This window comes from Spizellomyces punctatus (genome assembly GCF_000182565.1).
Source record: "Spizellomyces punctatus DAOM BR117 chromosome Unknown supercont1.8, whole genome shotgun sequence".
In the NCBI taxonomy this organism is placed as follows: Eukaryota; Fungi; Chytridiomycota; class Chytridiomycetes; order Spizellomycetales; family Spizellomycetaceae; genus Spizellomyces; species Spizellomyces punctatus.
In genome coordinates this window covers 1,090,503-1,117,487 of record NW_015971544.1, presented here as the reverse complement: position 1 = coordinate 1,117,487, position 26,985 = coordinate 1,090,503, and the positions used below count along the sequence as shown (strand labels likewise).

The 26,985-nt window shown below is 47.1% G+C and overlaps 8 protein-coding genes and 1 non-coding gene across 10 annotated transcripts; 5 read left to right on the top strand and 4 right to left on the bottom strand.

Annotated features, from left to right (window-relative positions):
* Positions 1–1,044: 1,044 nt before the first annotated feature.
* Positions 1,045–1,117, bottom strand: SPPG_10113. The gene has a single exon. It is a non-coding gene; the product is annotated as a tRNA-Arg (tRNA).
* Positions 1,118–5,174: 4,057 nt separating this feature from the next.
* On the bottom strand, positions 5,175–7,264 carry SPPG_05248 (uncharacterized protein). The gene has a single exon (XM_016753473.1). The coding sequence runs from the start codon at positions 6,926–6,928 to the stop codon at positions 5,210–5,212; it is 1,719 nt and encodes a 572-aa protein (XP_016607916.1). The 5' UTR covers positions 6,929–7,264; the 3' UTR covers positions 5,175–5,209.
* A 967-nt stretch (positions 7,265–8,231) lies between these two features.
* On the top strand, positions 8,232–9,752 carry SPPG_05247 (uncharacterized protein). Its single transcript, XM_016753472.1, has 3 exons — positions 8,232–8,919; positions 8,995–9,420; positions 9,487–9,752. The coding sequence occupies exons 1-3, from the start codon at positions 8,388–8,390 to the stop codon at positions 9,678–9,680; spliced, it is 1,152 nt and encodes a 383-aa protein (XP_016607915.1). The 5' UTR covers positions 8,232–8,387; the 3' UTR covers positions 9,681–9,752.
* Positions 9,753–9,853: 101 nt separating this feature from the next.
* SPPG_05246 (uncharacterized protein) lies at positions 9,854–12,749 on the bottom strand (the record flags this gene model as incomplete). The annotated part of the gene is made up of 8 exons (XM_016753471.1): positions 12,515–12,749; positions 12,122–12,445; positions 11,871–12,050; positions 11,749–11,805; positions 11,423–11,683; positions 11,179–11,356; positions 11,028–11,117; positions 9,854–10,956 (listed from the first exon to the last, which is right to left on the bottom strand). Exons 1-8 carry the CDS (start codon positions 12,623–12,625, stop codon positions 9,854–9,856), a joined length of 2,304 nt encoding a protein of 767 aa, XP_016607914.1. The 5' UTR covers positions 12,626–12,749.
* Positions 12,750–14,842: 2,093 nt separating this feature from the next.
* Positions 14,843–17,202, top strand: SPPG_05245 (CAMK/CAMK1 protein kinase). Its single transcript, XM_016753470.1, has 5 exons — positions 14,843–15,089; positions 15,145–15,366; positions 15,425–15,550; positions 15,624–15,759; positions 15,821–17,202. Exons 1-5 carry the CDS (start codon positions 15,052–15,054, stop codon positions 17,147–17,149), a joined length of 1,851 nt encoding a protein of 616 aa, XP_016607913.1. The 5' UTR covers positions 14,843–15,051; the 3' UTR covers positions 17,150–17,202.
* A 173-nt stretch (positions 17,203–17,375) lies between these two features.
* SPPG_05244 (uncharacterized protein) lies at positions 17,376–17,971 on the top strand. The gene has a single exon (XM_016753469.1). The coding sequence runs from the start codon at positions 17,431–17,433 to the stop codon at positions 17,848–17,850; it is 420 nt and encodes a 139-aa protein (XP_016607912.1). The 5' UTR covers positions 17,376–17,430; the 3' UTR covers positions 17,851–17,971.
* A 228-nt stretch (positions 17,972–18,199) lies between these two features.
* On the top strand, positions 18,200–22,798 carry SPPG_05243 (pentatricopeptide repeat domain-containing protein). Its single transcript, XM_016753468.1, has 2 exons — positions 18,200–20,725; positions 20,790–22,798. Exons 1-2 carry the CDS (start codon positions 18,389–18,391, stop codon positions 22,617–22,619), a joined length of 4,167 nt encoding a protein of 1,388 aa, XP_016607911.1. The 5' UTR covers positions 18,200–18,388; the 3' UTR covers positions 22,620–22,798.
* A 434-nt stretch (positions 22,799–23,232) lies between these two features.
* SPPG_05242 (uncharacterized protein) lies at positions 23,233–24,080 on the top strand. The gene is made up of 2 exons (XM_016753467.1): positions 23,233–23,585; positions 23,646–24,080. Exons 1-2 carry the CDS (start codon positions 23,290–23,292, stop codon positions 23,968–23,970), a joined length of 621 nt encoding a protein of 206 aa, XP_016607910.1. The 5' UTR covers positions 23,233–23,289; the 3' UTR covers positions 23,971–24,080.
* SPPG_05241 lies at positions 23,994–26,722 on the bottom strand (the record flags this gene model as incomplete). Of its 2 annotated transcripts, none has more annotated exons than XM_016753466.1 (9): positions 23,994–24,360; positions 24,417–24,689; positions 24,762–25,091; positions 25,157–25,274; positions 25,344–25,864; positions 25,933–26,082; positions 26,139–26,313; positions 26,407–26,566; positions 26,619–26,722. In XM_016753466.1, 9 exons carry the CDS (start codon positions 26,720–26,722, stop codon positions 24,152–24,154), a joined length of 2,040 nt encoding a protein of 679 aa, XP_016607909.1. In that variant the 3' UTR covers positions 23,994–24,151. The 2 variants fall into 2 exon arrangements, with proteins under 2 accessions (XP_016607909.1, XP_016607908.1); XM_016753465.1 differs by having other exon boundaries at positions 26,154–26,313.
* Between the last annotated feature and the right edge of the window lie 263 nt (positions 26,723–26,985).

Below are 26,985 nucleotides of genomic sequence, written 5' to 3'. Positions count from 1 at the left end.
ATAGTCTTTTGCAATAATGAAAGGTATCGTCTTACGAATCTAGGTTATAATCAAATCTAGGCTGTATGTGATAGGCAACTCAGTTTTGAAACTGAATGGTCTTTTTCTATTATTATTTCTCAAAAGTTTCTTGGTCATTATTTTTCCTTTTGCTATGCATAGGTACAGTTGAATAGGAGACCATGTATGGGCAAAAAGTACGAAAGTCTTTTTAAGCAGGTTGGGACAGGGGTTGGATTTTCGTACAGTCCAAATATATTACGCAGATTCGGTTTTGTTGGATAGGTAAACTTTAAACTGTTGACCAACGGAGAGATTAAGGGATATCCTTTTTCTAATTATTAAATAAGGATATCAAATAGGGTTTGGATGGGATGGCGGATGAGGGGGGGGGGGGGGGGGGGGCTACCTTGGTCGATTTCAAAGGTTCATTGCAAAAAAAGCATTTTTGGAAACTCGACACTCTGTAAAATGACCGGCAGAAACAAAAAGAAAAACACTCTATCCGTTCAGATCAAGTTTAACAAGTATATTCCTCTCCGTCCATTTACAATTCTTACAATTCAGAATTCCAATTTTTCTTGTAAACTACTTCTAAACTCTTGTTGTCGTTGTAGCCAACTAGTTACTGCCCTAACTGCACTGCATCTCATCGCAAACTCTAATCACAAAAACAAAGAGTTGAAAAAGTTGAATAGCTTTACCGTACTTGTTTTGTTCCTATTCACTGCCATGTTTGAATTGACTTTTTCGTCAAAGGTTCATCAAAAAGAATCATTCAAACCGCTCTCTAAAACGCACGAGTTTGGATAGGTAGCAATGCCAATAAATCCTTCTCTACATGTATTGAGAAATAAAACTACGAAGCATCCGCATCTACACATATGCATATCCATGAAAAAACTCATCCATCACAACACTTGGCTTTCTTTTCGTTCCCATCTGATGCGCCGGCTCGCAGAAAACCAAAGTACAGAAACGGGCAAAAAGTGTGAACCCAACAGAGATTATTAAAAAAAATTTGGACGCTTTGGAGCATATGCACGAGCCTACCAGGATTCGAACCTGGAATCTCCTGATCCGTAGTCAGGCGCCTTATCCATTGGGCCATAGGCCCTCGTTACAGTGACAGAGCCTCAGAGTTTTACGAGGATGAATATCATCTATAGTCTCCCTGCGATTTTTTGCAATCGCCCAATATTCTTGTCAACCCACAGCGTCGTCCTATACCTCCACACTGTCCATCACGAGTATCCGCAAATGGCTGCAGTATCGGGCGCTCTGTACCCTTTCTCCCAAGGTTGTACTTTGCAATCAAGTAAATATAGTCTATGGATTAAGGGAGTAAAAGATAGCGAGAAATAAAGAGCGATTGGCAGGATGGCGAATGCTAGGCATCAAAGGACGGCTGGAACAGAAACAGGTTTCGTCATATTTACAAGGGCCATCCCCCCACCTATTACTAGTAGCTTGGCGGGATCTTTTTGGGAAAATCCAGTTACTTTCATGTATACTCGTTCCATCATATCAGGAGCAATAAAGGTTCTGTGGTCATCACTGATGATAGACGACGGAAGCATCTCTTGATCCACATTGAGGACGGCAAGGTGCGACACAATGGCATCTAGGCGTAAAGGAGGCTTTATATCGACGAAATGTGTGGACCTTTTTTAATTAATTTGTGATTTGTCCATTTGTTCAGTTCAGTAGAATATGCAAAATCCATAGGGAAATAATGGCTAGTTTTGTGGTGCCCAATATACCGACGTCAACAGATGGAAGGGGATTTTGGGTTATGGTTCGGTTGGTGCCTGTTCATCGGCGTCTACAGCAAGAAGCGACTAGGATATCTAGTAAATCCTGCACATAGAGGGCATCCAGACTATGAGCTTGATAGCAGCATCGAAAGAAGGATATCTGCCTTTGATAATATAGTCTGTGAGATTTCCTCCCAAAACAAATTCAACTAGCGAAATTATTTACCTAGATCGGGTTCTCCAAGAGGATTTCCCGAATTTATTATTATATCTGACAATTATGGCTTGTTGCATGTGCTGGTCTTTCCAATATGAATGCCATCAATATGGCACAACATGACCACTTGGCGTCATCACCTTCGACAACCCAGTCCAGACTAATGAGAGTGTCCTGAAGAGTGCCAAACATGGTCCACAATCTCACACTACGTACTTCTAGAACATCGAAGAGGTCAAAGAGGCCATGACCAGTTTTCCTCGTCAAAATGATTTTGATGTATTCCACCATCTTTTATGTAGTTGATGGGTATCCTCATCTCCTTTCTAATCGCGAATACCACAAACTTTGAATCCTGTATGCTCAGTAAGGCTGTTTTTTTATGTTTGCCCGGGGATCGGATTCAAGGCTGCCATTCAGTAAGGCTGGACTCGATGGCTTTGAAACCTGTTCGCAAGTGGTTACATGTCGAGGATACTCTAGTCCAATTGTTCTACAGATTTTTTCTCATTTTAGCCCGGTAGAATATCGAGCACTTGCTTTTTGAACCTGAATTTCTCAAAGCAATATTTACCTAGTTGGAAGGGGCCGGATGGACAGACAAATATTGGCGCTCCCTCGTCGTCAGGGTCGCATAGGCAACACTGAGGGGGAGATTCTGGTACTAGAGTCATTCTAGACATGATTCTAGACATGCGAGGTTTGACAACGAAAAGTTGTGGGTTGCTGATGCAACTGATTAGGGTGCGAACGACGTTCAATACGACCAGGATGGATTTTAGATTAGAAAGGGAACATACTGCTTTGAAAGTCAATGTAATGTAGTCACTCAGAACTGACGTTACTGCTATTGAAAGTTAACGATTGATGGGGTATTTGTACCCACATGTCTTGAATTCTTTTATTCAACTCTCGCCCGCCATCTGCATATTGGGTGATGAAATTGAAACTAGCTCTTGGTATAGTTTTCTTAGTGTAGAGGTGACAGAAACTGGCACTAGCTACTACACCAGGGAATAAACCGCGCGACAACCGGTTCGGAAAACCTAACTAACTACTACTAGGCAATTATACACGCAATACGTAACGGTTGTTCTAACCGGATAACTGCCCACCACCACACGCGGTCCCTACTAGGCCTTGATCCAGAACTCTTGATGGCATTGAAGCCAGACTCTTGCAACCAGGAGCGAATCGACTGGGCAGCGTCACAAGCTGGTGGATTTTCAGTGACAAGGCTTGGAGACTAAAAAAAACTGCATGTCAGCGAGGTGACCCGATGACAAGAAATCCAAGAAATGCCATCGATACATACCAACCAAGCTCAACTAATGTGGCAGTATAATAGTAGGTTTTGTTATCGGATCCGATTGGTTGCCGCTGGTTCTGATCACGGTTGCTGTCGGGCGGTCGAGGTCCTCGACACCACCACATCGGCGTTCTCATGGTTGACCGAGTCGCGATGAGGTTGTGTGGGTCGCTATGAGGTTGCAATGTGGGTCGCTATGAGGTTGCAATGTGGGTCGCAATGAGCGTTGCGCAGATGCTTCGAGTCGAGGATGGGTAAAGAGGAAAGAGGGAAAAGGCTCCCCTTTTATAGACCTTTGGCATGCGCCTCACCGCAGTTTAAAAAAAAACATTACAATACATGCCACACCAATCTGAGCGATAGAGGGGGGTTCTGATTATGCGATATGATTAACCGGATTAATCCGGATAATAATGGGTCCTAGTGCCCTTTTCAATCGCCTCCACACTATGTAGGTTGTACTTGAATGCAGCTCCATGTTCTGTTCCTACGCGTTGTGAAGTAGTTAGTCTCTCGAGGTATAAATCGGTTGAGCTGCCAAGCGAATCATAAAAGTAAGGATACATGTCGATCTTGACAAGTTATTCCTATCTTATGTTTTGGTATTCCCAAATTGTGAAAGTCTCAAAGACATATTCTTTTAAAGAGGACTCAAGGCATGCTTCAATTGCTTTGCGATTGACTGCAATATGTTTCCGCAGGATGTTGCAAAACGTAATTCCCGCAGGCGGTCTCCTCTACCTTTGTTTCAACACGCCAAGTTGTTTTCATCGTAACCAACATCAAATCGTATTTCACATAGTCAGGATACAAACCATTGGAAATAATCGCTCGCACCCTTTTCACTTCCACACGCAATTAGCCAATTATTCTGGATTTCATCAGAAAAGACATGAGTGGAAATATGCCGGAGAAACGGGTTTCCCTCAGAATCTCTGCCAGAACGACAGATGAATTTCAGAATGCCGCCGTTGTTGACTAAAAAATGGATGATTACTGTTCTTAACATGTCGTCCGCCACACACAACTTGCATTATACGGCGCTGTTGCCGCAATACAAACGATATTGTTCTCATCTGGTTTGGACAGGCTAAAGCAGTCTTGCCACCATTCACTTTTTTTTTTCAACAGAGCGACCACTTTGTTTTCAATTTCGTGGTTGTTTAGCAGGGTCGGCGGTGAAAGCCATCCACTTGATTCAAGAAAATGTTGCTTGTCTTTTGCCATTGTTGCCAAAATATTGTCTAGAATCCATTCTGGCAGATTTGCAATATCGTGGACATGCAAGTCAGTTTGCCATTGGTATTTCGTTCCGGCCAGCCTTTTTGGAAGGTGGAATCATGCAGTGCCAAAATCCTCAATTCCCGTTCAAGTAGAGTAATGACCAGACATGCATCTTTGCGCTGGCGGTTTGGCATCAACATCGATTACGAACAGGTCGTCCTGTGGAAGGAAGTCCTAGGTTCGGAGTATAATCTGCTAGCGTTCTCCCTTTTCTGGGAAGTCGGTATGAAAATGGTAACTGTTACCTGCCCACTTTCCAAATGGGACGTTTCTCATCTCGATATGCAGGAATGAGCTTAAAATTATGTCGCTCTTTAAGGCTTCCGGGGTTCCTTGAAACGTTCACTTTGAATCATCGCGCCTGGATATCCTCCTTTTTTCAGAAAAAGTACTTCCCTGTTTATTTTTGTTGGAAAACATCGCCAATTTGTTCATGTTACAAGGAATGAGGTGCTTGTTCCTGATAATCTGACTTTATGATTCATCGGGACTATCGGTTAACAGCATTTCATTATCAGAGACGCATCGACCACGACAATGCAAATGTTAAAATGCCAGCCATGTAGCAAATGAAGCATTTCTGAATCAATGCTTAACAAAGTGACACTCTGTATTGCAAAAAAAGTCGCATATTATTACTTTTTAAACAGGAGTTTCACTGATCTCTGGCACCCGTTCAGTATTTTTGCCCTCCTCTTCAGTACTTTTTCCCTCCTGTTTAGTATTAGTCTTTACAGCTTTCGCCTTAACGGCTTTCATATAAAACATTGCACCCATAGCTGCCGATAGTCCTACGATTGGCGTTACGGTAGCTGCTGCAATTTTTCCTCCACTGAGTTTTGTTGTGATTAGAGGAGTAGGTGTGGCAGTTGGGTTAGCGGTACTTGTTGGGTTAGCGGTAGACGTTGGGTCAGGGGTACTTGTTGGGTCAGGGGTAGGTGGGTCTTCGACGTAGATCATACCCTTCACGATGCCACCTCCTGCCGAGCAGCTCACATTGCCGGCCATTTGACCTTCACGGTAAAGACACGAATCCGTCTGACAGTCCCCAATGTCGATGCAGTCAGGGCTGCTGCAGGCGAAGCTGGAGTTTACAAACTTTACAATCGCATTCCCGCTGATCGCGTAGTCGCCTGCATTCAGAGTGTCACAAGTGGAGATCAAATCGCTGAGAATAGTGGTGGCATTGACTGTCGGATTGGGAGCGCACGAGGGGGAGGAGAACAAGTTCAGAGTGGGGGTTCGCCACAGTGCCACTGAGCTTCCCATAGGTCGTTCCATTTTGGAGACAAGTCTGATTGCTGATGTCGGCTGCTGTGGCGAAAGGGTAAGGGAGCCGTAAGTGAAGTCGTATGCGGGAGTCCCCGTTAGGGTGGAAGCGGTATCCAAGAGGCAAGTCCCAGAGTTGTATACCTTGTAGGTACCCGAGATCTTAAAGTATGTCCTGCCGTTGGCCAGACAGCCGGCCGTATCGGTGACCAAAGTCCACGACCCACCGGTCATTTTGTAAAGAATGCCCGTGTCGGTCAGGTAGGCTATGCCGTTATTGTTGGAGTCGATGAAGACCCTAAAAGTCTGCACATAGCGGCTGCTCCAATTGCTATTTGCCAGAGCACTTGGGCAGTCGCTACTTGAGACCAACCACTGAGTATTTGATCCTCTCCAAACCAATATGGTGGTCCCAGCGAACGTACTGAAACCTCCCTGAGTGAAGCGAATGGCGAAATTGCAAGTGTTTTGGTCCCGGACAAAGTCGTCTGCGTTTGAAGGAGCGTAGTTGTAGCTAGCTTGGGATTGAGTAGCGGTGCTTGAAATGATTTCTTTGCCTGTATCAATTGTGAAGCCGCTGAGAGACGGTGGGTTGGAAGTCGACTTGTAGAATGTTGCACCATTGTCAGAGGTAATATACGCATCAGGCCCCACCACAACATATGATACCCCAGTCAGGGAGGTAGCTGTCAAGGTCTGGATGCTTCCCCCTACTTTTGTTTTCCCCGGAGACATTCCTGCCGACAACACTTGCGTGCACCCATCATTGGGACATTGAGTGAGAGTAGTGCCCGCTGAAACCACGTATGCTTGGCCATTGATAGTCAACGGATCTCCACTGGATGTTGCCTGTGTCGTCGCATTGCATTCTGGGTATGTGCTGCACACTTTATCACTCGACAAGAAAAGCCGTGGTGGATCATTCTTTGCACATGTTCCTCCTATACCAGAGGGCAACTGGTCAATCCCCGTACAGTTGGATCCCGAGTAGGAATTGCAATCGCTGAGCGAAGCAAAAGTGCAAACTTGAGGAGTTGAAGAGGCATTGGCCCACGACATTAGCATGAGCAAAAGTATTGACCGCATGCCCATCGGTGCGACACACTAGCGGGTGGGGAACTCGACAGAAACGGAAAAAGTGGCCCGGGGCAAATCCGTTGAGACGATCGGGTGCCGATATATGATAATAAGCAAATGTATTTTGAAGCAGGTTTGAAGTTCGAGTGAGTCTTTGTAGAAACGAGGGGTTGTGTTGTAGGAAAGAGGATGGGGAGAGAGGAAAGAAGGAGGAAATGGGACCGAGGGGGTCCCCTTTTAGGAGCGTCCGGTCGGCCCGAAAACAGGCTCATCAGAGTCTACTGGCGAGATGCCCAGACCATGATTTCTCTGGACCAAATACTATTGTTGAATGCGGTAACTTGGGGGTTCAATTCCGAGGATGAATTCTAGATTTAGCCTGGATAATAGGATGCTGGAGTATCTAAATAGAAAAATCATTTTCAAGTAGAGTAACCACATTAGTTTTAGTAGTTTGTTGGTTATTTATTATAGATAGTTTATATCATTGGCAAGGAGATGTAGTATTTCTTGATGGTTTATGTAAAATTAAGATAACTGTGTGAATTTATTTGAGGCGTTCGACAAAATGGCTTTTATTTACTTTTCAATTGAGGTCAACTCCGCTACGATATGCGATTCCGAACCTCCGAGTTTGCATATTTTGTGGGCGCTTTGCTGGTGTAGGCTAATAACCTATGTCCCGGATACTCTAGATGTCTACCAGAGTGGGAGCCAAGTGTAACGGACCGCACACACCAGTGCACTGAAGAGCGCCCTTAATGTTCTTATAGTAAGCATCTCCTTCTTGCGTTTCTATTCGTTATTCCTTCCAGAATGATTACGGGAACGCAGCTCCATCCAACCTCAACCTGACATGACAGGAAATGCTTAAAATCGTCGTCGTGGTCATCCGGAATGCCTGCACTCAGGACAAAGTTTGGTACACGTTGGCGAAATCCGGCCGGATTTCGCGCGAACGTCCTTTGCTGATTCTTGAATCAGAGACGAGTCGAATCGGTCAGGAACAAACAGAAAACGTTGTACATTGGTAGATAATAGGGGTGATGGACAATCAGACTAGAGCCGTTTTGCAGTCGAAGACTAAGGTTGTGATATCACATCCGTGTATGTTCCGCTATGTAACTTGAGATTCCAAGTGTGGATTAGGGTCCACGAACTGTAGTCTACATTTTAACTTTTGACATCTCGTCCAGTGGTATCAAGTCGCAAACACCTGCTCATAACACATGGGCAAGTATCTACAGATTAAATGTCCGATGGGATCGGGGTGTTTGTACCCGTGCCCTTGGTCGTCGTCATTGAGGGTTTCGTTGCCCATTTTTTTGGCCCGATCGTGAAGTTTACACTGAGGGATTGCGCACAGCGTGTTGCTTTTGCTGCTGCGTGTCGGGGGTATTTTTTTTTTTAAAAACAATAATAAAGTGGACATCAATTAGGTAGATTAATCACTTACTGCCTCCAATTTCTCGCCATGCCATCAGTATTATCGCCGCCATTTCTCCAAGGAAGCAACGAGAGTCGGAATCCCCTCCGCTTTCTACGCACCGTTGCACTTGGATGCAGGTCACCACCCGATACACCAACCCCTTCTGAGAGCATTCGTATCCTTCTTACACCACAACCAACATCCCCGACAACGGGCACGGATCCCATCGAACGTGAGCTGCAGGACAATGTTCCTATCAGACTTGGCCGACAAGTTCGCGAACCCACCACAACCCCCCACAAACAAGCAACAACGGCCGCAGGCGTGCTCCTCCCATCCTCGCCCTCGTCTCGACAAACCGATTACATTTACTTTAAATCAAAGGTCGTCTCCCGCCATCATGCCGAATTTTGGATCGGGAGGGATGGGCAGGTGTATTTAAAGGACACTGCAAGTAGTTCTGGAACGTTTTTGAATCGGTTGAGGTTGAGTCCGAGTGGGAAGGAAAGTCGGCCTTATCCGGTCAAGAGTGGGGATGTGATTCAAATGGGAGTGGACTATCAAGGGAGGAGTGAAGGTAAAAATGGTGTCAAGGAGTCTGGTTTGGTGTTTTTTACCATTGGAAACTTATTATTATGTTCCCCATGAGCAGAAGTTTACAAAGCACCGATTTTCAGACTGTCCATTATCCACCCACCAACACACTGTGCAACTCTCAAAAAGAACCACCTCACAACCCGTTTCCGAAAGACCCTTCACACTCTCCTTACACTCGCCAACCCCTACTCCACCACAAGCGATCCCTCTCCCACTGCCCAACTCCAAGATTGCTGCATCTGTCTCTCAGGGATAGGTCCTTACCAAGCACTTTTCCTCGCTCCTTGTTCGCATTGCTACCACTTTAAATGCGTGAAAGGGATGTTGAGTGAGGGTGACATGTTTTTATGTCCTCTTTGTAGGCAGGTTGCGAATTTGGACGCTAGTGTGAGCATGGAAAGTTTATGCGATGTGGCGGGTAGTGATGATGAGAGTGTTGCGGAAGAGTCTGAACTTGGGGATGAGCAGGAGCAGGATTGGGGTGAGTACTTTTTCGGAACGGTGATAAACAAACTCCATGTACTCATCCATTATGATTCAAAAAAAGGATCGAATATTGCCGTAGCGCATGAGGAGACGTTGGAACTCCCTGCATCCCTGTCACCGTCCCCAGAAACAGATCCGGACGTGTACGCAACGTTTCGAGGGGACATGAGCCGGTATTTGGAGCTGGCTGGCGACGATGGCAAACTATCTCGTGGGTTGACATTGATGGCGTCGAGTCGTGAGTCGGAATCATAGCAATGCTTGGCATATCTGCGTGTGGAAACTACATGTACCAAGTTTTAGAATAAGGGACAGCATTGCGACAAGATTGTACTTCATTTACTACTGGGCTTGAGCCCAACATACTATGAACAGCAAACATTCTGCAAATTTATAATACAGGTAAAACCGCAATTGACGGCAATTGTTTAAATGACAATTTTGGAAGCCAGTTCCTCCCTCTCCCACACCTTGTGCTTTGCAATGGTCTCAATAAACTTTGTGATCCACTCGCTCGTTCCTCCTGCATTGCCACCCGGCTGGATCGACGCTTTGCTTGTTGCTCCACTCACAGCGCCAGCAGCCATACCGGCAGCTTTGCCCAATTTGCCATTCATCCCAGTTCCAACACCTTTAGCAGTTATGACCCCATAGTCGACAGCGACAGAGTTGTCCTCGGCGGTTTTGACCATCAGGCTCAGCCTTTGCACAACTTCGACACCTTCGTTAACGGCTGCAATGGCTTTAAGGTGTTTGAACCCTTCCGCGATCTGAACGAGTGCTGGAACGTTTTCCAGTAGAGCATCAACCGATTTACGTCCACCCGGGATAAACAAGGCGTCAAACTGAGTGGAAGAGGATGCGCTGAAAGTGAATGAAGGTGTCGTCGTCGACGAGCCAGAAGCATCCGGAACTGGACCGCCTTTTGCAGATAAGGTCAAAGGAACCGCTCCAGCCGCCGTCAGAGCTCCCATCAGTTCACTAACAGTGGAATCGTAGCCAGGCATAATGTAAATCCCAACCATGCGTCCCCGAATGGTATCATACTTGTTTGACTTTATGATGGACAAGGCTGGTGATGCCGCGACGCCAAGTACTTTGGTAGACGACTCCACTTCTGACTTTTCCGGTGCTTTCACACCAAGATTGTCGGCGAGCTTCACTGACAAGTCATGATCAACCTTGTTCAAAAGATCCACCATCCGCTGTCGAATGCCCATGGTAGACACCTTTGATAGCTCAAAAGAGAATGCGCCCAAGATGTGTCCCTTTTCAGTATCAGTCATCGAGTTGTAGAACATGCGGGCTTGGCTAAAGTGATCGGAAAAGGAGCCGGCGCGGTTTGATGTCTTGCGGCCAATCACTGGTGCTGGGTAATGGACGTAGCCTTTGCTTGCGCTTGCTAAAGCGGGACATCCCCCACCGAGCGAGTTCGGATGGTAATTTGCCTGGCCTTTGACGATGGTATGGCGCATGAATCCACCGCGTTGATGGTTGTGAACGGGGCAAACAGGTCGGTTGATGGGAAGTTCTACAGCAAGGGAATGATGGCGTTAATGTTATGGTAATCTTTCACTGTGCATGTGTAAGCCATCAATCTACCATTAAAGTTGGTTCCCACACGATGGAAAGCAGTATCCGTGTATGAGAAAAGTCGACCCTGCAACAAGGGGTCCTCACTAACGTCGATACCTAAAAAAACGGGAAGTCCATATTAGAACACTTTCTTATATGGTATATGACTAAGACCTACCTGGAATCAAGTGTCCAGGATGGAAAACAGCCTGTTCAGTTTCTGGGAAAAACTCATCGGGGTTGCGATTGAGTGTCATTTTCCCAATGTATCGAATCGGAACAATTTCTTCTGGAATGTATTTTGTTGCATCCAAAATATCGAAAGGAAGCTTATCCGCTTCAGACTCTTCAATGACCTATACAATGGGTGGTGTGTAAGGTCCAAACCTCAATGTTTAGATCTTCAACAGGACCCATCATACCTGAATACCCAACTCCCACTCTGGAAAGTCGCCCATCTCAATGGACATCCATAGATCCCGTCTCAAGTAATCAGGATCCCGGCCGGCAGTTTTGAGGGCTTCGTCCCAAATAAAACTATGAACTCCAAGCACCGGACGCCAGTGGAACTTTACAAATCGTGAAACTCCATCGGCGTTCACAAAGCGGAAGGTGTGCACGCCGAATCCATTGATCATTCGGAATGAGCGGGGAATGGTGCGATCTGACATGATCCACATCAACTAGATGAATAGATAGGTTAGGGGCCGAACGTGCAGTGTCATACGATTCGTATTGTGATATATACCATGTGAGTAGATTCCGGCAGGAGGGAAACAAAGTCCCAAAAGTTGTCGTGGGCAGTCTGACAAATACACGATTTGGAGTTATTGATCATCCAGAAAAGGTAACTGCGACTGAATGACATACCTGTCCTTGCGGGATTTCATTGTGCGGTTCAGGTTTAAGCGCATGGACCAGATCAGGAAACTTTACCGCATCTTGGATAAAGAAGACTGGGATGTTGTTTCCAACCAAATCCCAGTTTCCTTCATCTGTATAGAATTTGGTAGCGAAGCCGCGGACATCACGGACTGTATCCGCTGATCCCTAAGAGCAGAAAGGACAGGTTACACACGCTGTGGCTGTTGCCAGTATTAGAGAGGTGACATTCTCTTTACCTTGGATCCTTGAACAGTAGAGAGCCGAACAAATACAGGCGTCTTTTTGCTGGGATCTTGGAACGGTGCAGCACGCGTCAAATCTGACAGCGACTCGTAGACCTGAAAATATCCATGTGCAGCACTTCCCCGAGCATGCACAACTCGTTCAGGTATCCTCTCCCGATCAAAGTGAGCCATTCGATCCCGAAACTGGAAATCTTCAATCAAAGTCGGACCCCGTTCTCCGGCTTTAAGTGAATCGTCGACGGTGGTGATAGGAACACCACTGGAAGTTGTCAGTACGGTATTTGCATTGTCTTGGACGGCGATTTGGTTCAGTTGCTAAGATGGGGGGTGAATAAGATTGATTGATTGATTTCTACGACGACGGATGGCTTTCCTCAAGTTTACCTGCCGCTTTTCTGTCATGCCTACACCCAAGGCTCCCTTTACACCTTGGACAGCGTGGGCAGCTGCATTTGCAACGCTACGACCAATTCCTTGAGAGGACAAATCAGCCATGGTGTGGTTATGAAGTGGTTGTAGTGATGAAATTTGTGTTTATGAAAGACAACTGTAGTTTGCAATCGTTGGCACTCTGAATAAAAAGCTATTGAGGCTTTCTAGATCCAGTTCACATCCTTTTTATATCCCAGCTGACAAGCTCCGGTCCAAGGTGGATAAATGACGACATGCGTTTTTTTAGCATGGCCGGAGGGATTCTAATCGTTAAGGTTTTCCTTTGCCCTCTCCGCGGACGAAATATCCACATAAAAAAAGCCTACACGACGGGGTAAGTTTAAACAAACGCCAGCAGGACGTCATTTTCCATTGTCAACGTTACGTAACGCGTTCGATCAACAGGAACATTTCGGACAAACTGTTTGGACTTTTTGCACACACGGTTTTTGGACATGCATTTAGGACATGGCATTTAGAACTTTTTTGTTTTTACGCTTTTAATAAGGTTGCGTGAGGCCGAGATACTGGCAACTCTCTCGCATTACTCGAAAATGGCCTACAAAAGATACCATCGAATCCATCAGGAAATGAGCTCAGACTGATGAACTTTCATCTACAACTGAAGGTTTGAATATCTACCAAAACTGTGCACTGGTATAGGTTCTCCTCATTCTACACATCCATGACAGTTATTAAGAATGACCGTTGATGCAAGAAAAAGCCAAGAGGGGAAACAAAAGAGCCATCCTCACAGATTCAATACTTGGAATGGCTGATTGAGAAGCTGTGCTCGATAGAAAGACTCTATGTTATGTTAAACGAAAATCCCTCCATCACGTTTCGCATTCTACTGTGACTCACGACCTCAGATATGTAAAGGATCGACTATGGAACTAAGGTAAAGTAATGCGTTGTCACCTTTTGAAGAGTAAAAAGGAATGTCTTGGGGGTTAAGATGACAAGGCATGATGTTGCATCGTCGTTTTGTGATTGGCCTTTGTTCTTGTTAATGGAATCTCAGGTATTGCATTGGATGCTTGTCGATATCGATGAGCGTTAGAACCCTTTATCGGGTCCCTCGTCATAGAGCTGTCAAAAGTTTCTACGTGATCTTTGCCAAGACTGCGACAGTTTTAGGTGAAGAGTACCCTTTTCATAGCGGAGATTGGGCATTTCTCACGTTATGGCATAAACATGTTGGGCAATGTTGACTTAATGGACAGATCTGATACTTGCCATGCATTCGCATAAACTCACACGGAATCCACAAACATGCCGTCAGCTACTTTTTGTATTCATATGACAAACTCCGGAGAAATCGTCCCTGATCCCCCCCCCCCCAGCTCTAACTAGCGTACGGCACCCCGACTATTAAGACTCTACTAGTAAGGTCATGAAATTCACACAAGCCCATAGCCAAGTTTCCATTTGTGGGACAATTGAAAAGTACGAGGATGTGATTATTGAGCTGGGCATTACGCTCTGTCAAATAGAGTACTCTTTGTGCTAGTTGATCAACAACGGCAAGTGCACTGGGCCAGGGAAAAGACTCCATATCCTACGCGTGAAGATCCCAAGGACGGGGCTGGACTGCGCACAAGGCCATTCAGCACCTTCAATACGGATTGCAGACAAGTCGACCCATTTTCACCTGCTTTTTATCCTTTACAATGCATGGACAATTTGAATGTTACTCGTGCTGCTGATTCCCTGGAGCGAGCAAAAAATGTCCTGCGGCCTTTCTGTCAGCCAAACATACAACTAGTATCGAATATATTATGGGACAGATAATGGGTTACACAGCAGAAACACAGCAGCGCATGCGTTAAACCAGGTTTGGTGGCATGGCCATACCGCCTTAGCAATTGCTATGAAATAGTGCATTGAGTGAAGACGAACCCACGATGGACGAAATTACAAATATATTAAATTCAAATCGCTGTGTTAACCGCTGTGTGGTGTCCCATCACATATTGTATGTAGGTGGTGTAAATGAACTCTGAGATATTGTGATACAGTTGAGTGGTTGTAGGAAACCCTTGGAAGGAAATCCTTCCGTCAATGTATGATTGTGTACGATCGAGTTTGTGAGAAATCGATCTACAATTTCATAAACTTCAGGCATGTGCTGGACAATATTGGATCCGCCTTTTACAGCTCAATGCATTGTCCTCCACAGCATGTCGTTCAATTCTCCATCTTTTGGCACTGCCATGTCCCGACTGTGAACGCAGACGATTACCAAATGGGGGGCTTAGCGACCGCGCGTTGCTGTCATCGCCTTGTTGGTTGTTTGAGGGCTTGCCACTAAAACATTTCACATTGGAAGCAACTGCAAACAGCGTAGATAAAGCATTTCAGCATTACGACACTGGTTTCATTTCTACCGCACGCTTTCAACTATTCCGCTATTCTCCACATTCGCCGTCAAGGCGAGAATTCACATTTGAAACCATATTTCAGACCTTCTTTCCTCAAAACGGAAAATGCCTGATCCCTACTGGCCCCAACGAAGGATTGGACTGTGAGTTGGTTCAAATATCGTCTTACAAGGATCTTGTGCTAAAGCCCATAAATAGGGACGAACATGTCTGGTACGGAGTTTGCAAAGCAACCGGCCAACAAGTCGTCTTAAAATTGTTTGACCGCGAACGTTTCGCGGAGGGTCCTGTCCGAGACGAAAAGGTGTTGGCGGAAGTCAAGATTCTGAAAGACCTGTGCAGGGCACATCCAAAGAGAATCATTGGGTTTGTGGATTTTTATGCAAATGACGAGGATCAATTGGTTTTAGTTATGGAGAGGTAGTGGTCTGTCCTGCGTTGTGGTTTTTTTGGAGTATAACTGATTAGGTCCTTTTAGGGCTGCATGCACATTGCAAGATGTACTGTACGACCGAAAGGTATTGAGCGAACTTGATGCACGAGAGGCGATATTTGGTATGCTGGAAGCTGTGTACTGTGTTCACTCAGCACAGCTCGTGCATCGGTATGTAAACTGTTGGACGCTACCGTGCTTTTGATTTCGTCCTGGCTCATCCTGAATGGTGACATACTTGAAGGGATATCAAGCCTGCCAATCTGATGTTAATGGAAAAGAACGACTTTACTTCATTGAAGCTGGCAGATTTTGGGGCTACGGTTGGGAACGTCGGGTATGACAATTTGAATCAAATTGCTGGTACTATGGGGTATGAGGTCTGTTATTTGAATATTCAAAAGTATCATCCTGGATGATAACGACTGATGGGATTCAAAGGCTCCAGAAATGCTCTCACGGACGTTTTATGGCAAATCAGTCGATCTATGGTCTTGCGGGGTAGTAGCCTACCAACTTCTCTTCGGTCGCCTCCCATTTAAACCTGTCCCATCGAGCGGGTTCTTTGCGACGAAAAAGATTGGTCCAAAACAACAGCTCGACGCGATACGTAAAGGGCTCGAATTTCCTCCTGACATTCAAGTCTCTGACCTCGCTAAAGACTTTGTCCGCAGCCTCCTTCAGATGGAGCCCTCCCGAAGACCTAGTATCAAAAAAGCCCTCGAGCATCCATGGTTTGGACATGGCGATCCAGAGAGCGCGATGGGTGCACCCGACCTGGATATGGAGCCACTTGCCGAATGCCCGGGGTGGATGATTGTAACACAGGAGGATGGGACAGTGTACTATTATAATAAGGATACCCAAGAGACCACATGGAATCCGCCTGTTTCTGGACCACCGCCGCCTTTACCGGGACGACCGTCGGAAACGATGGGGTTGGCAGATGTGGCGAGTCAGTTGATGCGGAAAGAGGGACATAGCGTCGTCGATGGTGAAAAGAATGATTCTCCCGTAGTGAGCAACAGGGAGTCTGTCGAGATAGAAGATGACGCGGGGGAGTGGAAGCCAGGAGTAGATGACACGCCAGTACCCGAGTACCCCGACTGGTATCCATTAAAGACAGAAGACGGCGAGGTATATTATTATAATATCAAGACCAAGGACACCATATGGGAGCATCCTGCAAAGTTGGAAAAGAAGAGACGAAAGGAGAAGCGAGATAAGTCCCGAGCGGATGAGGCCCTTCGAGATCCCGGAAAGAAAGAAAAGAAGAGAGTCCAATTTGGTAATGTTGTTACAGAAATTGTAACAAAGCAGCATGCTGTCAAGGAGCCTGTCAATGAGGGCGGTGAGCATGCATCTGGACACATGGGTTGGAAGGAAGCTGGCCGGCAAGTAGCGGCGAGTACACAAGCGACTGCCAGTCCTGATTCCATTCGTACCGAGAGCCCCCCCGTCCCACCACGTCCTGTACCACCTACATCCTCCGTGTCATTTCTAGGCCAAACAGCAAGCACGGCCAAACTCTCTGTCCCTGTCATTCACCGGCGCACCTCATCCTTTGATCGCCAACACACTGCACCTGCTGCTGAACCTACCCCTGAATCTCCATCGCGACGCAGCCAACCCGTGAGCGACGCAAAAAATACGCACGGGGACACGAATGGGTCAAATCGTGTGGATATGTGGCGGAGCGGTCTTCACAAGGACAAGAAGGAGGGTGGGGGTGTTAGAGCATTGGCGGCTATCTTTGAATCGTCATCCTAAACTTTTCGATTACAATTGCACATGTAAATACATGAAAGATTCGCGAGCCTCACCCTAGTAGTCGTGATCAAATGCACACAGGAGAGCCACCGACAAGAGACTGATATATGTCACGTGTCCGATCACTGATTATCCAATCCTTTTGTCATATAACCATAAACGGGCATAATGTGTGCAGCCGCACAGAGACCTCGTAGCTAAGCCATCCAGTCAGCGGCCGATCTTTGTGGTTGGCGGTCCGTGTCCGTTCTTCCCGTCCACTACTTTTCTATTCTACCACAATGGCCGACCACCAACTGAGCGATGAACAGATTGCAGAGTTCAAGGAAGCCTTTTCGCTCCTGGACGAAGACAGCGACGGCCTCGTTCCCACCTATCTCCTCGGCAAACTCTTGCGGTCACTCGGCAAACTCCCTACCCAAGCGGAGCTCACACGCCTGACAAAGGACAAAAAGACGATTGACTTTCCCGAATTCCTCGCCCTCGTGTCTCGACAGAGCGTGCCGCAGCGCCTTGAATCCGATGTACGAGATGCTTTGTTAACGTTTAACAAGGACGGAGGGTTGGATCGAAATGAGCTCAAGAGGATTTTGATGAGCGTGGGTGAGCCTCTTACTGATGAGGAAGTGAACGAGTTTTTGAAGGACGTGAGTGGGAATTCCGTTGAGGATTTGGTGAAGGCGTTGGTTAGCACGTCGTGAGGGCATTGCCAATATGTGATTCAATACATGTAGTGTGTATGTCCATACAATTGCATTGTCACAGACTTTTTCCATTCAAAAGTCTATCCTTGAAGCAAGGGAATTTTTGATTGCCATAACCGCTCTTGCCAGTCCTCGAGAACGTTTTATGTGCATTTTGTCCTCGTTTTATTCATCATCATTCGCATAGATGCAGATATGACGACCATAGTGTGACATGGGCTTTGGTGTCCTGTGCCAGCTGTCTGCACCTCGAAGCCTTGTTGCCATGATGACACATAATGAATAGAATGTCATTAGAATGCATTCCAATGGATGACATGTCAACTTCAACGCGATGAACGCTTCGAAAAGCAAAAAAAAATAATTATTCTCCGCCAGCATTTCTTGTCATTTGAAACATTCATCCTCACTGTATTTACACATCATTCAGCATTTACAAAACATAGAATAGGACGCACGGCACTCGATATAGATACCCCCTCACCCCTCAGCCAAACCCCACCCAGTTGTCCAGTTTGTCGTGCCAGTTCTAGTCATGCTGCGACTGCTCAAGAATAATGCGCGCAAAACCCGACCAGCTGCAACGACGACGACGACGACGACGACAAGAACATGTCCCTGTGGACGACGTTGGTTCAACTCCCGGGAAAAGTCTCTTGCTCAACTCCAGTTGGAACTTCCCTCTCGTTCAGCATCCCATGACCCTCCCCTTGTACGATACGATTCCCCCAAACACACCTTCAAGAGAACAGCGGGGCCACAAAGAACAAAAGCGCAGTGGGCTAATTCCCCGGCCTCATTACGGCCATCACATCGCAACAGTTTTCAAGAGCAGTCAGAATCATCAAAACCAACACAGTCCCAACTGCCCGATATAAACCTTCCAGAACTCTTCCCCAAAACACACGCCCTCTATCTGCCACAAGAAAAAGCCGTCGAAAAAACGACACAAGCTTACACTGAAGAACGCGCTCTCGCCCGCCACGCGCTTGAAGAGAAGATCGTGCTCATCTATGCCTCTATCCACTCTGGCGACCTAGATCGGGCTGAAGTCACATTCAACCGAGCATGGAGAACAAATTTTCAGGATATGAAAGAGCTTGTTGATGCTCGTATTCTAAATGCTTTCATCGACACTCACTTGAATTCGGAGGCCGGAGCCAACATCGATCGGGCATTGGATTGGTACGAGCGGTTCACAGATCTTGATATCCAGCGAAACGGCAGCACGTTTGCCATTTTGATTCAGTACTATCTGAAGTTGGGAAAGGTGGATGAAGTCAAACGATTGATTGAGGACATGGATAAAGCTGGTGTCACGGTCGCAGATTTGTTGGACAATGACCGCTTTGTGGAAAAGGAAGATAGGGCGCCTTTGGAAGCGATCTTGCGGGAGATGGGGAGAAAAGTCGACGGTGTCGTGACTGCAGATCGTTTGTTTTTGTCTGCCTTGGAAGAGGCGGGGGAAGCCAAGGCCGGATCAACGGATACCTCGTCCTCCTCGTCGTCTTTTCCGTCGCTACTCCTTACGGAAATGGCAACAGGACAGTCTGCGCCAAAAGTACAGGAGCGTGTGCTGCTTCCTATTAACTCTACAAACTCACTCGGCATCAATGTCCTGACCAAAGCCCTAAAGGATATGGAAGCAAGAGAACGTACCAATAAATACGATCAGCAACAATGGCTAGAAGAGCGGACCTACGCCGCTGCTCTCGAGGAGTTTGAAGAGGCTCAGAAACGACTGCCAGAGCAGGTACGCCGTCTCTCTCAGATTCCCAGCGATCTTGCGTCTTCGTGGAACCAGGCACTCGTGCCTCTCATTGAGCGAGAGATTCAAATGATTGATATGGTGACCGAAGACGCCGAGGATCATGCGTATGGCCCCTTCCTCAAGCTGCTAAAACCGGAGCAACTCTCCCGGATTGTCATCACCGAGTTTATCCGACCACCTTCAAAGAGGGCAAACTTGGGCAACGGTGTCGTCGCTGGAGAAACGAGTGTTGCGAGCTTGACAATCGGTATAGCCCGAAGTATCGAAGCAGAATACAATGCCCAACAGGTCAAAAAGCACAGCACCAAGCAAAAGTTGAAACTCAAAAAAGTGATTCATCACATGCACACTGAAGGCAAACTTTTCCATTTGACGGTCCGTCGAGTGATACAGCAGCTTGCCTCCAAACATCTATACAATGAAGAGGAATGGAAACCCAAATGGCCCGATGCCATCCGCGTCAAGATCGGTTCTGTACTGGTTAAACTCATGCTTCAAGTTGCCAAAGTCCGCGTCACCAGACCTGACCCCGACGCACCCGGAAAGGAGATTGTGGAGCAAGTTCCTGCCTTTAGCCATGTTCTCAAACGTATTGGTCAAGGACACAAGTTGGGTATGATCCAGTATCATCCTGCCTTGTATGAAGCTCTCAACAACACTCGAGTTTCTGTGGACCCGTGGCTGCTCCCCATGCTAGTTGCTCCACGCCCATGGATCACATGGCAAACGGGAGGGTACCTGCAGCACCGCTCAAGTATGGTTCGAACAAAATCTGGCGAAGCCAAGCGGTATTTGGGGGAAGCGGACCGGGCGCAGATTCTCGGAACTGTCACACGAGCTCTCGACGTGCTGGGATCAATCCCGTGGCGGGTTAACGAGGACATTTTCAATGTCGCAGCACAAATGTGGAACAATAATGAGCATGCGCCGTCATTGCCTGCCAAATTAGATTTGCCCGAAGTGGAGAAGCCGGCCAATCTGGAGACAGATTCACTGGCCAAGAGAAAGTATTGGTTCTTGGTCAACAAGAGGGACACCGCGTTGAGAGAAAATTTCTCACAAAGGGCGGATACGAATTATAAGCTTGAGATTGCTAAAGCGGTATGTAGCAGTAAGAGTCAAATTAGTAGTATTCGTAAACAAAACCTTAACGCTTTCCTTGCAGTTCATTGGAGAAACGATCTACTTTCCGCACAATCTCGACTTCCGTGGTCGTGCCTACCCGATGCCCGCCCACCTGAATCATATTGGAAATGACCTCTGCCGTGGTCTTCTTCTCTTTGACCAGGGAAAACCACTAGGTGAAGCTGGGATGAGATGGCTCAAGATTCATGTTGCTGCGTTGGCGGGGTTCGATAAAGCGTCTTTTGGCGAACGAGAGCGATGGACCGATGATCATATGGTGGAAATTGAAGACTCGGTGGATCGTCCGTTGGATGGGAAGCGGTGGTGGTTGAAGGCCGAGAATCCATGGCAATTGTTGGCAGCGTGTTTTGAACTCGTCAATGCCCTTCGATCTGGTAAACCCCTTCAGTACATTTCCCGACTACCCGTACACCAAGATGGTACCTGTAACGGATTGCAGCACTATGCTGCATTAGGTGGAGACGAGATTGGAGCTCAGCAGGTCAATCTCTTGCCGGGGCACAAACCAGCTGATGTGTATACTGGTGTTGCGGAGCGAGTACAGCTGCTGGTGGATCAGGATGTGGCTAATGGCGTTCCCGAAGCGATCCTGATGCAGAATCGGATCAACCGAAAGTTGGTCAAACAGACTGTCATGACCAATACATATGGTGTGACGTTTGTCGGTGCAAGAGCACAAGTACGGAACCGTTTAAAGGAAAGTCGTGCCGCTGCTATCGAAGCGGCCAAAACCAACTCTTCCTCCGACTCGACCACCACCGAGCGTCTTCTCACCGACGATGATATCGAACGCTGCAGTTTGTATATAACCCGCCAAATATTTTCCTCCATGGGCCAAATCTTTGAAGGCGCTCGCGCTATCCAAAATTGGCTGAACGTCACTGCCGGTATGATTGCCCGCAGCACGCATGAGAGTGATATACCAGCAGCGCAGTTGGAGGATGCAGAAGAATTGGCGCGTCTTGGTGTGTTGCCCAGTGCGTTTACGCTGGCAAGGGAGGAGCGACGGAGGGGTGAGATCGGAAATGAGGAGGGACTCTTGGGTGCTGCCCTGCAGGATTTGGAGGATAGTCAGTTTGATGAAGATATATCAGCCACTCTTAAGCAGGAGCAGAGCAAGCGAGACGAAGTTGAAGAAGATGATGATTGGACAGAAGATCTTGAGGACGCTGCTGCACAAGACTTATCGTCAACCTCTACACCATCCCCCACCTCCGCCTGCCCCGCCCCAGCCGCCCCCGGCAAAAAACCACCACGCGTCACCTCCGTCATATGGACTACTCCACTCGGCCTCCCCATCGTCCAGCCCTACCGCAATTTCCAACCCCGCTCCGTGCAAACTCTCCTTCAAACCATTACCATCTACGATTTCACCACTCTCGCCCCCGTCAACGCCCAAAAACAATCCACCGCCTTTCCCCCCAACTTTATCCACTCTCTTGACGCCGCCCATATGATGCTCTCCGCCATCCAATGCCAACGCGCTGGTTTGTCCTTTGCGTCGGTACACGACTCGTATTGGACGCACGCATGCGACGTGAACCGAATGAATGAAATCATCCGAAACGAATTCGTAACACTTCATTCTGGAGATATTATGACTGGCTTGCGTAACGAATTTGTTGACCGCTACGCTGGGCATAAGATCCCCGTTGAGGTCATCCTGGAAGGGGACCAGCTGTGGGAGTGGAAACAGTATTTGGAATCCAAGGGCCGCAAAGCGGGGATTGGACCAAAGACCAAGCTAAAGAAGGTGACCACTTGGGTAGACTTGGAGATTTTGCCGTTACCTGCTAGAGGAAATTTTGAGATCAAGCAAGTGAAAGATAGTCGTTATTTCTTCCATTAGCTAGGAGAATTCTTGTATAGGATTTTATTTGTCGTTTTTTTTTCTTTTTTATTATATTTATATTTTGGATGGGATTTTCTTTCCCTATCCTGGATTTAGACATGTTAGAATAGTTTATATCCTTTTGGATCACATGTTCAATCATTATGTGTCCGCTCACTGCTTACCAGTCTATAAACTCATCATCCTGATATCCTTGGTACGCTTGCGAGATCGAACAATGTCCCCTCACTAGCGCTTCTTGGTTTAACGCTTTATACGAAACCCGTTACTGATACCCACCCCGCTTGCGTATACTGCGTATACTGCGTATAGTTCACCTCCACAGATATACGTGGAATACTGCTAGTGTTTTGGGATCTCCTATAGATGCCCTGTTCTCAAAAGGATCGGATTTGTTGGTGGTCTTGTCCGTACAGATCACAACTACACAAAGTGGTGATAATACCCAGTGGTTTACATTCAAGTACTAGTATATAATTGACGATAATATAATGATGGTAGTGACGTATGGAAGGACATAGTGCCATCGCTGTCCCAAAAGGCCAAGCAGTTGCATAACACACGTGCAAACCGTCCGAGGCCCAAGCCTCACTTCATGTCATTCAGCAAAACGCTTTTCTCCCGACGACCTTTCTTCACCTCCCATCTATCACCACTGGCACCCACAATGTCCGCCCCACCAATCCCTCACCCAATAACCGTCCTTCTCATCCGGCACGCCGAAAAACTCCCGTGGTCATCCGGTAACCAACCCACAGCCCTCCAAAAGTCCGAATACGTCGATACACACATTCTATCACCAAAAGGATACGAACGCGCTCAAGCTCTCGTTGCGTATTTCTTGCATAGAGAAGAGATTCTCCAATTGCTGGAACGGAGGCCTTGGGGGGCGGTGGTTGCGCAGAATGTGGATGAGGTTGGCGGGTGGGGATTGAGTTTGAGGCCAAAGGAGACGGTGGAGCCGTGAGTGTTTCGTTCTTTTATTAAAGGAGTTGACGAGGTGTGTGACATTTTTGCTTTTAGACTCGTCAAAGCATTGGAGCCCCATAAAGTGCCCTTCCACCTCTACACGAAATCTAACCTCCCCTCCCTCGTACAACTCCTTCGCTCCGGAGTGTACAAGGATAAAACAGTACTTATTTCCTGGGCCCATCAACAGCTCCCCGATCTCGTCAAGGCATTGGGTGTACCCAATGACAAGGTACCCAAATGGAATAAAAAGAGGTTTGATGTGACGTGGGTAGCGGACTTTGACGGGAAGGGAGGCGTAGAGTTTCGCCAGTTGCCTCAGAGATTATTGTATGGTGATGAGGATGGGATTATGGAGGTGGGAAAGAAAAAGGAATGAGAGAAACGGCCTCTTGCAAAGAGTTGGCGTCGAAAAGCCGTAGTGCATTCTATTACACAGTTAGATTACTATAATACGTATAACCAAATGGCATTACTAGCCAAAACTACACTTTACAAAGCGCGCGAGCAAAGATCTTGTTCTCTGCTGTTGAAAAAGCAGGGCATCACACCCCACGGACCTACTGTCCTTGCAAATAGTCACAAACCCTCCAAAAGAACATGCTACACATGTCCTTTTCAAATTCAATCGGAGTTTGGAGCCAGTCTGGTACATCTGCAGCGCTGCTGTGCTGATTGCGGAGGATGGGCTGGTAGGTGTACATTACATTGCTGCTATTCGAGGAGGAGGAAGGTGCATCGGATGGTGTCATTAGATTGTAATCCAACACTGATAGATTCTGGTCAACACAAATCCTGCGACGTTAAAGACAGTATGCGACTCACCTCCACCTCGCCCCTTTTGCCGACATTTGTAGACGACAACCTGCTCTTTCATGTTCTCTCCGGTCTCATTTTCAACCGTCCTCTTGACATCTTCAACGGATTGAATGGTCACACCCGTCAGTTCCTCGTATATCCGTACCATTCGCTCCACGGTAATGAGGTAACGGTCGTGTTGTTGCAGACGCTGAATCTGAGAGCCTTGGGATTTTGCTTCTTGGTCCAATTTAGTGATATTCTGTTTAGCGGTCTGCAGCTCGGATTTGAGCAACGTAGCTAAAACGCGCAAGAATAAAGGTTCATTCGTCTTGCAACAGTGCACGCTTGGTCGAACTACATCCTCCATACCGTTCTTTTTCAAACTATCCACTTGCTCCAACAGGGTCTTCTCCTTCTGCTGTAGCTCATGTACCTCACGCTGAAGCTCATCTACCTCCTCTCTACTTGCATTTCCTGCTGCTGCCGCATCAGCTTCCTTTTGCTGCTTTGTTTGTTGGGCTTTTTTAGTAGCGGTATCCTCAGCCTCCTTTCGCGCCAATGCCTCCTGCGCTTCTGCTGCATCTGCCAAAGCAGTCTTCAACTGCTTCTTCAGATCTTTCTGCACGCGTGTATTGGCCTGTGACTCTTCTCGAAGGCGTTCAACGTCCCGCTTGAGCCTTTCATTGTAGTCCTCACAGGCTGGAGTTTGAAAGGAGGCAGATTACGACAATGCTTGGCTTAATTTCTTGCACAGTATCGGATACCTTTCAAACGCGCCTCTGCGGTCTTTTTGTACTGCTCAAACCGTTCCTCTGCCTCCTTTACTCCCGTATTTTTCAATGCCTCGTATCGGTCTTGCAATTCTTGGAATGCAGCTTTGAGCTAAGATTAAGGCACCGGTTGGCCAAGCATCACGGATACAGCATGTCCCAAGCACACTTATGTACCAACCGTTTCATAGTCATTCGTCTCGGGTATGTCAACCTTCTTCTCTACAACCACCGGTTTCATGTATTCCCGCTGCTTTGGTCCATTATTCCGATTTTCATTCGCTCGCCGCACGTCGGCCCCCTTTACGATAACTCGTTCTCCATCATCACTGCTTACTGCTTCCTCTGGCCTAATATTTATATCCATATCCGCGTCTGACTCTTCGACAGAAGAGCGACGTGCTGCATCGGATTTTGTCTCAGTATTATTATCGGCCGCCTGGGCGGCAACGGAGGATCTGCTTTCTCTGTTCACTGTCTTTTTCGCCTTCGACTTTCGCACTGGAGGTTGTCTTACGACCGGCGTTTTGCGGTTTTCACGCGGCAGCTGATTCTTGTTTCCCAAGGCGTCTGATTTATGATTATCTTGGCTTGATCTAGCATTGCTTTTGCGTGGTATATCTACGCTAATTGCAGACGGTACATCGGATGGCTCATCATTCGTTCGTGCAGTCCCACTTTTTGTCTTCTTTGGCGGAGGAGCTGTATCAAAGGTATTGCTTGGTATGTCTCCTTTTGCATTGCGCTTTGTCTCCAACAAGAAGAATTACCACTGGCAGTCAAATCATCCTCTGAATCATTCGATATAATGCGCGAATGAATCGGTACTCCAACGAGCTCATCATTGTTCAGATCGCTGTCATCCTCCTCTGGCTGTGCCTTGGCTCCCGCCGCGGTTTTCTTCGGTACCCTTTTCGGCGCTGTCCAAAAAACTGGTCAAAATCGGCCATAATATCGAAGCAACTCCGAAACATACGTTTGATAACACTACCCACGACGTTTTCAATAGTTACAGCTGGTACCCTCTTCCGTTTCCCATGCGCGATATCTGACACAAGCGAGGTTTTGCGTTTGGCCGCCTTCTCCTTTTGCTTTTGTGACAGATTTTCCTTGTCGTCTACGGTCAGTGATTTCTTCTGGGACTTTGCAGTCTACATTAGGTGAATAACAGAAGGTCGGTGCGTCGAAGGTCTCATGTTGGTTGACAAGCTTGAGAGTCCCGCTTCTGCGTACGCTCAACATACCTTTTCAGCAGCAGCTCGTCCAGCGCCTCCACGCGCCATATCAGATACTTTCCAGATCACGTCAATCTCGAGATCCCCGCCTCCTTGAGTGTCCTGCACCGAGTCTCCAAGCTGGATCACCAAGTCGTTAATCTCAGTGCGTGTGTAGTGAACGCGAGCTCTGGTAAAGAAGCGCGCGACTCATGTGATTTCCAGCAGGCGTGTCCAGACACTTCGGACTGCCAGATTTTTTGAAGGTTGCGGATCTCCTTATTCGATTCAGCATGATGGGGCCCGCCTGCTCGCGCATGGTGGTAGGTTTGGCATCTGGCGTCATGATGGGGTACGTCGGAAAGTAAAGGACATGGATAGTTTTAGCCGCTGCCCGCTGCATCAGCATTCATTGATGATAATAGGTCTAGAAATGTATCTAATTCAAATGACTATGGTGTCATTTCAACAAATCCAAAACCTGGAATACCCTTTGGGTCCTTGGGTCTGCAATATCCTTAAATGATGCTTGAATCTACGGGAGAGCTGCACGTGTCGGTTGTTTATTCAAAGAAAATAGTCCGATCAGATGAAGTTTGTATTTCGTAA